This window comes from Cervus canadensis, chromosome 10 (assembly GCF_019320065.1).
Source record: "Cervus canadensis isolate Bull #8, Minnesota chromosome 10, ASM1932006v1, whole genome shotgun sequence".
Taxonomy (NCBI): domain Eukaryota; kingdom Metazoa; phylum Chordata; class Mammalia; order Artiodactyla; family Cervidae; genus Cervus; species Cervus canadensis.
The window spans coordinates 40112224-40123473 of NC_057395.1; the positions used below are offsets into that span (position 1 = coordinate 40112224).

An 11250-nucleotide genomic window follows, 5' to 3' on the forward strand; every position below is an offset into this window, starting at 1 on the left:
TCCTCCGTGATGCAATAGAAGTCCCATGAGAAACCAACAGAGAGGTGGCCAGAAGTAAATTCTGGAGGTGATTTCACCTCAGCACCAGCAGCTCATCTATACTCCTTATTTTTCTGAACAGTTTTACTGAGGCATAATGTACATGACATAAAATGCACCTGTTCTAAGTATATAATTTGATGATACTCCATACATTTATACAACTGTGCAACTACCACCACAGTCCAGTATTACAACCACCTGTTTCCAGTTACTCCTCACTCCCACCTCCCACACCAGGCAACCACTGATCTGCTTCCCGTCTTCATAGTTTTGCCTTTTCTCTGCTGTGCTGTGCTTAGTTGCTCAGTCGTGTCCGACTCTTTGCGACCCCATGGACTGTAGCCCTCCAGGCTCCTCTCTCTATCCATGGGATTCTCCAGGCAGGAATACTGGAGTGGGTTGCCATGCTGATAAATGTAATCCTACAAATACAGTCTCACATGTCCGGCTGCCTTTACTTGTCCTTTTTTTTTCCTCTGATGTTCACCCACGTAGGTGCATGTGTCAGCAATTCATTCATCTTTATTCTTGAGTAGCATTCCATTTTACGGATGTACCACAGTTTGTTTATCCATTCCCCAGTGGACAGTCATTTGGGTTTTTCCAGTTTGGAGGTTACAATACTTAATACTATTATGAGTGTTCACGTATGCGTTTTTATAGTATGAGCCCCTGAAGTTGGGTTTTCTCTTGTTTGTAACAAGGGGCCTGACTTAGGCTTTGCTGAGGCATCCACTTCAAAGATGGTGCTCTTGAGTAAACACATCACCAGCCACAGGACCAAATGAAGATCCAGCCACTGCCCCCCCATGGAAGCCCCTTTATTTTAGAGATCATGGTTGGTTTCCATGACTGACCAATTGGGCAATTTTTTTCTTTCCTCTGTAAATTCTTGCTCATACATTTGAAGTTCACCAGTGAAACCCTTGGCCCCCAACCCTCGACCCTAATAAAAGCAGACCCTTGGCCTGTGATTTGTCCCTTCTTCTCTCCCCCCCACCCCCGTCTCTTTGTACTTGTGACCTCGCTGGGTGCCACATAATTCCCAGAACTTGTAGGTAATAAACTTTTTCTCTTTCCAGGTTCCCTGATGATTACTGCTGAGGGCCTCTTGGAATTGTAGTAAGAACAACAAGGGCTGATCCAGCCACATCTGTGGACAGATACACTGGAGCAGAACCACTGGGTCAGATGGTCAGTGACTTTAATTCTTTAGAAACTGCGACCTGTGGTTGTTCCATTTACATCTCCACCGGCATCACTTGAGGGTTCCAGTTTCTCCACACACTCACTGATGCTTGACACTGTTGGCCTGTTTTGATCACCTCTAGCCTTGAATATGTTCTCTGTAGGTATTTGCTTGAGATGTGTCCCTGGTGTATTGGGACACAGGCTTGATTGTTGTAATGCAGAATCAAAACAACAGTGGCTTAAACAGAGTAGCAATGGGCTATAACCCACCCAGAGCTGTGCAGGGGAGCCACGGTGCCTGGGGCCTAGGGCTGACTTTCTATCTTGTTGTCCCATCATATCCAGGACATGGCATATGTCCTCGTGACCCAACGTGGCTGACCACCACAGCCACATTCCAGCTGGCAGGAACCACAGCCTGCCTCCTCCTACAGGGCACAATCTAGAAACTGCCACGTCACTTCCATGTGCATTCACTGGCCACACCAGGTGACAGGGTCTTGCTAGCTTCAGGGAGGACTGGGAAGTATCTTTCTTCTAGGAAACGTGTGTGTGCCCCGCTAAAAATCCAAGGCTCTATTTTTTTAAAAAATAAACTTTACTTTTTTTAAAAAATAATTTTGTTTTGTTTTCGTTGTGCTGGGTCTTGGCTGCTTCGCAGGCTTCCTCTGGTCGTGGCGAGCAGGGGCTACTCTCTAGTTGCAGTGAGCAGGCTTCTCATTTCAGTGGCTTGTCTTGTTGCATATGGGCTTCAGTAGTTGTGGCTCCCGGGCTCTAGAGCACAGGCTCAAGAGTTGTGACGCATGGGCTCAGTTGCTCCGCAGCATGTGGAATCTTCCTGGACCAGGGATCGAACCTGTGTCTCCTGAGCTGGTAGGCGGATTCTTTACCACTGAGCCACCAAGGAAGCCTCTATGGTTCTTGAAGAAGGCAACACAGATTTTGGGAGCAGCCTGCAGCCTCTGCCGTATCCTTGTGACCACACTTTGGTGTGTTTGTCTGGTGTGTTTAACTCTCACTCTCACTAATTTGCACTGAAAGCTCACAGCTAGAACACAGGGGATTCTGCTTGATCTGCCCAGGAACTTAATACTCTTATATCTCAAGTTGGTGTCTGCCTTCAGTGTCCTTTACCTGCTTTGCTCATTGATTTTCATATCGGCCTTTGATGTGTTTTTATCTGTTTCATTACCATTTCTTTTGCAATTTCTCAGATTTCTTACATGTTGATTTCTTTACATTTCTTACAATTCTTCAAACTTTCAGTGTCCCAAAACCCTTAAAATTCTTTAAGTAAACATTCAGAAGTGAATAGACATCAGTTCCAAAACAGCTGAGAAATGTTTGCTGTGCTGTGCTCAGTTGCTTAAGTCTTCTCTGACTCTTTGCGACCCCGTGAACTATAGCCCACCAGGCTCCTCTGTCCATGGGATTCCTAGGCAAGAATACTGGAGCGGGTCACCATGCCCTCCTCCGGGGCATCTTCCCAACCCAGAGATCGAACCCAGGTCTGCTGCATTGCAGGCATATTCTTTCCTGAGTCACCAGGGAAGCCCCGAGAAATGTTTACCATTAAGCCATGTTGAAGGTTTAAGCCACATTTTTAGAAGGAGAAAACAATTCTCAGAAATATACAACTGGTCTAAACAGCCACTACCTATCAATGAGTGACAGTATTTAAGAAACAACATGACAAGTGGGTCCTTGCATGTTCACTGGCTGGAGAGACTTATGGGTGGCTAACCTCTGGGGAAGCATGTGCTTTGTTGTTTTTAATAACAAACCAGATTTACAGATACAGGTATAGATGAACTGTTTGTTTCACTCATTCACTTCAGAATCCATCTCATCTGGATGCTCATCTTTGGTTCATGGCCTGTCATCCAAGATACAGTGTTCTCCTAATAAGATAACTTCCTCACATCACAAACATCTCCATCCAGGGACCATTTGAATCCTGATGAACGGTCAGGTTTATGGCCTGGCTGGCTCTGAGCAGAAGTCTGGTTCCCAGTCACTTGAGGATCACTGCCCTTTTCTATCTCTGTGTATTTTGAAAAATTATTATTCATTTTTGGCTATGCAGGGTCTTTGTTGCTGCGTGCAGGGTTTCTCTAGTTGAGACAAGTGGGAGCTACTCTTCATTGTGGTGCATGTGCTTCTCGTTGCAGTGGCTTCTCTTGTTGTGGAGCACAGGCTTAGTTACTCTGCAGCATCTCTGAAGGTTCTTCTTGGACCAGGGATCAAACCTGTGTCCCCTGCATTGGCAGGAGGATTCTTAACCCCTGGACCACCAGGGAAGTCCTCTGTGTATTTTTGCAACTGTCAAAATACTAGTCACCTTACATTCTAATTTTTTTCACTGATTATATCACAAATATTTTCCTATATCATTCAAAACTTCATGACCACAGGTTTTCCTCTTAATATGTTAAAGACCTTTCATTGTTAACAGTCTTATCTAAAGGCCTTTTTCTCCTTATTAAGAAACTAATGGCATGAAAAACCTAGAGACAGAGACTTGAACAAAGCTGCATGATTTCCATAAAGAACTATTTTATCACAATTAGATACAAGCGCTAACTTTCAAAATTTTTTTGTATGGGTACTTTTCCTAAGCTGAGCACATCTGAAATACTAACAGCGCTTCAGAGCAGACACTTAGTAGACACAGAACAAGATGGTGAGACACATAAACAATGTCCTTATGCTTCAGACTCTGACAGAGGCTCTATTAACTCCTTTGAACTACAAAGTCATTGATCACGACTTCATTTTACTGTCACCTGAAGCTTATAAAGGGGGCTGCCTTGCAGCATGACGCACCAGAGTAGTCAGCTTATTAGTTTTTAATAACTGAGATGACTTGTTTCAGTAGAAATGGGTTGGCAAGTGGGAAAAGCCACAGATCCCAATTTTTAATAAAGAATAATCATGTGTCAGGGGGTTGTTCTGTTTTCATTTTATTATTAAAAAAAATTTTTTTTAATGCCAAGCAAGTACCTTCACTGTAGAATTTGTAGCTTAAAAGGCCATGCAGTAGTTTAGCCAGCAGGGGGAGCCTGGAGTCTCATTTAAATTACCTGGGCCAGCCCTGGTATTAGTCTTCCAGAAATGTGGCCAAACCTGTTTTGCGGCACAAAATGATTCCTCTATCACAGACAGACTAATCTGCAAAGCATTTGAGGATCTTTTTTCTCTACAAGCCTCGGTGAAGTTTACCAAATTAAGTGGTATTTCTATACTTGAAACTGAAAAAAATTGTTGACTAGGAAAGAAAAGACAGAAAAAAATGAAGTAGCTAATGCCTAACAAATCAAAATGATGGTAGCTTTGAAGGGCAATAAAGTCAGTACAAAATCAGATGGAGAACCACGGTGGTCATAGGCCATGTCCTGGGGAATAAAAGAACCATCTACTAAAAGCAGCATTTTCCTCAGAGCCAGACGAATCTCTTTGAAGGTCCCAAACCCTGAAAAGGCTCTTCCTTTGGAGAAGGAAATGGCAACTCACTCCAGTACTCTTGCCTGGAAAACCCCATAGATGGAGGAGCCTGGCAGGCTACAGTCCATGGGGTGGCAAACAAAGAGTCAGACACGACTGAGCAATTTCACTTTCTTTCACTTTACCAAAATCCCAGTGTGGATTTCAGACTAAAAACAGTATTAATATACACGGCACTTCACTGAACTATACCCTTTTACCCATATGATCATTTCTAGGTCCATCCATGTGGCTGCAAATCAAGAATCTGTTTTAAACAAGTAATTGTTTATATGTTCTATCCATAAAACTTTTCCTCATATGTTAATTATGTATGTAAATACGTGTATTTTACAGTATAACTCAATAAAAGACAAAACACAAAGTTTAGAGATGTATGCTGAAATTAAGATAACTTTTCTTTAGTGTCTTTATAATCGAGCACCGATTCTCATTGAAATGAGTAAAGTTAAAACATAATAAATATAAATCATCCCAGTCATTATGCTCTTGACTTACTTAGTGACTGCGATAGCTTTAACTTGTATTTTTCCATCAGGCAGGGTAATAGGCTTCGAATACTTAAAGGTAGTGTTTTCACCATAACCAATTTTCTTTTGGAATTCAGGTTTGCTGCCATCCAGGGTATAATATATGTTGACATCCGGGGTGTCTGAAAAACCCAAAACAGGATATCTAGAATTAACACTAAAGTAGCAAGTCCCTGAATAAGGCCTAGGGATCAGTTATTTAATGAGATTTTTAAAAAAAATATACTGTAAAAATGAATAACAATAACTAACAGTAATAGAGTTCTTTGTGCCAGGCACTGTGCTTTACGTGAATAAACTAATTTTATCAGTACAACCTTATGAGATAGGTCCTATTTTATACCCATATTATAGATGAGGGAACTGAGTTCCAGAGAGGTTAAGAAACCTGGTAAATGACAGCAGAATTTTGATCTGACTTCTGGGAAGTCAGATCTGTTGACCACACTCATTTCTTTTTAAAATAGGAGGGATTTAAAAAAAATTTATTTATTCATTTGACTGTGCTGGGTCTTAGTTGCTCACAGGCCACGCTCTTGAACCACTATAGCATTTTGCCCCTCCGACAGAGCACTGATACAAACCAAGCAGGGGTGAATTTTAAAACCACAATGTCTATTTTGAAAGCAGAAGCTAATTTTTAATTTTTGAGCATTGCTTAAAAAATGGTTTTGTTATATTTTATTTGGACTTGGTAAATGATTCCTGCACTTCTTGGGAAAATTGTAAAGGTAATAAATTCAGATGATCCAAGATTCAAAAGGTCAAACAAGGATATACAATGAAAACTCTCCCTCCAAGCTCCCCGCCCTCATCAGCTGCCTAAAAGCAACCAATAGTATCAACTGTCCTTCCAATGTATGTATGTAGTTTATATCCAAACACATACGTACATATTTTTTAATCTCCCCCTCTCTGTACATACAAATGGTGGCATATCATGCCCTGTTTCACACCCTTTTTCTCTTCATTTAACATTTTATCTTGTATATTGTCCTATACTGCTCCATTAAAAAACACCCTATTCAAAAAATAAATAAATAAATAAAATAATAAAAAAAAATTAAAAAAATAAAAAACACCCCATTCTTCTTTATGGCTGCACTGCATTCTCCTCCTATGGATGAATCACTGGCCAACAGACAATCCGTACAGATGAACATATAAACTGTCTTCTTTTCCTTTTCTTTCTTTTTCAGTTTTGCCATTGCAAACATTGTAATGAATAACCCTGCAAAGAGTTCTTCTTATAAGTCTATCTGCAAAACATGTAGAACTAGTACTCTTGTTGAGTCAAAAGCTATGCGAGTTTGTAATTTTGGTTAATGTTGCCAAACTTCCCTCCATGGACATTGAAACAATTCACCCTGCTACCAGCAGGGAATGGAAGTGCATGTTAACCCACCATCTCAACCATATCGTGTATGATCTTTTTTTCTTTTACTTTGCTGATACTTCTTTTATATTTTCCCAGGTTTTAAAAAAAGTATCTCATAGCTTTAACTCACATTTCTTATATTTTTAGTAAGATTCACTCACTCATTCAACAAGTATTTACCAAATGCCTTTTACATGCCAGACACTGTTTCAGATGCTGGGGATACATCAGTGACCGAAGTCCCTCCTCTCATAGAGCTTCCATTTAAAAAAAAAACACACAAACAGCAAACGACTACATAGAATTTGTTAAGTGGTGATTAAGTGCAAGGGAGTAAATAAAGCAGAGAATAAGCGCTGCCCAGCAAGCAAGTGAAGGGTGAATAGGAGCATATTCCCATATGTTTAAAACACACATATTTCCTTTCCTATAAAATGTCTTTTCACATCCTCTGTCCATTTTTCCTATTGGGATATTATTACTTTTGGCACCGAATTGTAGAATCTTTTATTTATTAGACATTTCAGATAGTAGAGAAATTGGATACCCTGTCGTCATTTGTCAGTCATCACCCAACTTCTCCTGAGCGTCATGAGCACATATATTAAGACTTGAATTTTGGTTACAGGAATTTTTAAAATAGTATTAGCTTTTAAGATAAAGGAAGACACAGTATAATATATATATTCTTAGTTGGACCTCTCAGTCTAGGAAGCCTAGGTGTCATACCTGGTACACCATATGTCACACCATCAGTACATGTAGTTTGTATGTACATTAGTTATTCAAATATGTAACTGGAGTCTCAGAGTCTATTTTTTAATTGAAGTCTAATTTTTCTATTTAAAAAAAAATTGAAATCTATTTTTCTATAATGTTGTACTACTTTCAAGTGTACCGCAAAGTGATTCAGCTATACATATGTATATAGTTTTTTCTTTTTCAGATTCTTTTCCATTATAGACTATAGACTATTATAGGATACTGAATATAGTTCCCTGTGTTATATAATAGGTTCTTGTTGTTTACCTATTTTATATATAGCACTGTGTACCTGTTAATCCCAAACTCTGAATTTATCTCCTCCCATCCTCTTTGGGAACCATAAGTTTGTTTTCTATGTCTGTGAGTCTATTTCTGCTTTGTAAGTAAGACCATTTGTACCATTTTTTATAGATTCAAAATATATGTGATATCATGTGATATGTGTCTTTTTCTGACTTACTTCACTTAATATGATCATCTCTAGGTCCATCCATGTGGCTACAAATTAAGAATCTGTTTTAAACAAGCAATTGTTCATACATTCTATTTATAAAACTTTTCCTTCTCTTTATGTTTATTACATATGTAAATGAGTGTGTGTGTGTTCCTGGCATGAAAAAGAAACACATTCACTGCTTTATTTAAGCAGAAATAGCTATGATGTCTTTTGGCATCACCATGAGCCAGAACCTGTGTGCCTCACATCACATATCAAGTCATTAATCCTCATGACGACTCTAAACTATAGATAATATTATCACTCTCTTACAGTCTAGAGGCTGAGACTAAGAAAGGCTGAGGAATGTACTGAAGATCACCAGATGTTTTCGAAGCCAGGATTCTTCACTCTCCAACCTGTCTGACTGGGAAGCCTGTGTTAGGAGGTCAAACTGATATTCGAGAAAAACACTGAGAATCCTGGGAAAGTCTGGGGAAGCAATGGGACATCCTAACCTGGCTAAAGTAAGTCATGGCTTTGCTGCGTCGCTTTCCAACACAAATGGAAGGTTGGCAAGAGCCAGCTGTTGTAATCTATATAAATACCACTCTACAAACCAACATTGCTTCAAATTTTGAAAGTTTTACCATCATCCCAAGATCCTGATTATAGAAAGGATGCAAAGAGGGTAAATCAACAACCAGATGAATATAGAGAACATGGCAGGGTTATTTTAAACAATTTCAGTACATTTGATTCTTACCTGATTTCATTTCCAAAAGCGTATTGTTATCAATTTCATGGTTGGCTTTTCCGGGCTGAGGCACCCGCAAGGGTATGATTTGAGGGACACACACTGAACCAGCTGTCATTTTCCCTCCTTACATTAAAAAAAAAGTGGATGAAAATAAATTCCAGTGGACACCTATATGTGAACAGACACTGAAGAGAAGTATCTCATTCAAATACAGTAAGACTAGTAAAAACTAAAGAGAATGTTGTTTCTCTATCATCTACAAATATCATTTTTCTTTTTTTGGGAGACTCATCTCAGTTCTTTTGTCTTTTTTTAAATTGAAGTGTAGTTGATTTACAATGTCATGTGTAATATAAATATAATTAAAAAATGTTTTTTGATGTGGACCATTTTTAAAAGTCTTTATTGAATTTGTTACAACATTGCTGCTATTTTATGTTTTTTGGCTGTAAGGCATGCGGGATCTTAGCTCCCTGATCAGGGAATGAGCCGGCACCCTCTGCATTGGAAGGCAAAGTCTTAACCAGTGGACCACCAGGGAAGTCCCCAAATACTATTTTTAATGGAAATAATTATTGTCTCTGCTGTATTTTTGCTGTTGAGCTCTTGTGTGGGCTTTTGATTACCTGAGTATTTACCTCACTTTGGGGGCAAAAAGCAGGAGTGTATGGGATGGGGGAATACAATTCTTTTAAGTGAGCACATTAAATGCACATGTCAGAGCAGAGATCATCACTGATGACCAAACCTAAGCAATCCCTAGACCATTACCAGTCTGTCCTGCCTCTTTTTAGTATACCACTTCTCTTGGCTTCAGGCAAGACAGCACACAAGAGGAACAGAAGTAACTTTGTATGTAGCATGAAATGTTCATTTAGAGCCAGCTCCCTTGGGAAAGCTCCATGTTCAAAGTCCTGCAGTTGTCATCAACTGGTTCGTGCCTGTGAAAGCTGCAAAAGAAACTTTAGAAAATGACAGAGGGTCACGCCTCAGCTGGAAGAAAGCTGGCATGAATATAAACAGTGAGGAAGGAATACAGAAGTCTCTCTCTCCATCTAGTGTATTTATAAGTAATTAAGTACAAGTATGGAGGTCTTAGTGATCTTTTTCTTGGGGATGGGAGGGTTCATAATTATTAATACACCAAGGATTCAGGGGGGAAAACCCATACCTTAAAACAGTCTCCCACTCCATCTACTGTATTTATAAGTAATTAAGTACAAGTATGGAGGTCTTAGTGATTTTTTTCTTGGGTGTGGGAGTGTCCATAATTATTAATACGTAAAGGATTTAGGGGGAAAATCCCACATCTTAAAATCCATTTACATCTCGGATGGTCTGTTCAAATTTCAATGATAATGGATGCATAGATTTTACTCAGTTAAAATCTACATTGAAACTCAATTTTTATACAGTACTTCTTGTACGCTCCCCTATTATTTACAATTTTCCAAATACTTACATAATCTTATTTATCAATTTGTGATTGGGCATTTATTATTTTCTTTTCAGCTTTGGGTTTTTGTTATTCTAAACAATGCTGCCTTGGAAATTCCCTGACGGTGCAGTGGTTAGGATTTGATGCTTTCACTGCAGGGGCTCTAGTTCAATCTCTGGTGGGGGTACCAAGATACTGCAAGCCACGCATGAAATGACGCAAAAAAAAAATATTTTTTAATAAATAAATAAATAATAAATAAAACTGCCCCGAACGTCTCTGTGGTTTGACGTTTGTCACAGACTATACCCCAAAGGTGGGATGGCTAAATTTAAGGGGTGATTTAATGCCTGGTTGGATAGTTCCAGGTCGGAGGCTAAGAATTTAAATTGCAGATACATATATGGATAGCGCGACAGCCCCTGCAAAAGGGCTCTGGAGCGTGCCCATCCTCACATTTTCATTTACGTGAGAGGCAGTTAAAATTAAAAAATGGTTAAAAATTAGTTCAAAATAAAAACGTCTGGGCGGGGGGGGGGGGGGGTTGCGGATAATTCCTGCGGCGACTAGGCGATGTCCTTGAAAGGCTGACAGTGCGTAGGCCAGTGGGCCCCGAGCGAAGGGGATCCATCCGTAGACCGATCCGCTAGGCCCGACTGCGTCAACAGCATCCCCCACCCCGCCATCCCTCCATTCAGACTGCCCCTCACCGCCCGGTTCCGGAACCCCGTCTGGTCCCCGTCTCCGTCCTTCAGGTGCAGCCAAGGACACCGCCACGACTCGGCTGAATGAAGGATGCCCTTCTCCTCCGCCCCCTCCCCCAGCCACCAGGACCCGATCGGGACCCCCTGGGTACCTCCGCAGCCCCCACCGAGGCAGCCCACCGCTCACCGCCCTTGGTCCTCTCCTTCACTGCGGCGGTACGGGTTACCAAGACGCTGCGAACCGCGCCCCGCCCACCGGGAGCTGGGCAGGTGATTGGCAGGAACCCGCTTCCTAGCAACTAGCTCCGCCCCTGCGGTTGGCCCGGAGACAGGCGGCCGCAGAGCGCTCCTTTCTTCAAGCCTAACAGTAGGCGTCCGAGAACTTGCCTTCACAGAGGTTGGAAAGCGCTACAAGGTGGCCTCCCAACTCAAAATGAGAACCAGGCTCGTTCGTGCGACAGTCGCTGACTTTCTGGAAATACCAGAACGAAATACCAGAATG

At 40.9% G+C, this 11250-nt stretch overlaps 1 protein-coding gene across 8 annotated transcripts in view; it reads right to left on the minus strand.

Moving 5' to 3' along the window:
• DZANK1 (double zinc ribbon and ankyrin repeat domains 1) overlaps positions 1–11072 on the minus strand; it is a 49690-nt gene extending 38618 nt beyond the window's left edge. For 5 of the 8 annotated variants that reach the window (XM_043479308.1, XM_043479306.1, XM_043479305.1 and 2 more), the window contains exons 1-3: positions 10901–10958; positions 8613–8729; positions 5236–5389 (exon numbers count right to left, since the gene is read on the minus strand). In XM_043479308.1, coding sequence (XP_043335243.1) covers positions 5236–5389; positions 8613–8721 — 263 coding nt within the window. In that variant the 5' untranslated portion in view covers positions 8722–8729; positions 10901–10958. Of the gene's footprint in view, positions 1–5235; positions 5390–8612; positions 8730–9377; positions 9397–10900 lie in introns of those variants that run through there. The other 3 variants (XM_043479300.1, XM_043479302.1, XM_043479303.1) reach the window with 3 other exon arrangements.
• Positions 11073–11250: the final 178 nt, after the last annotated feature.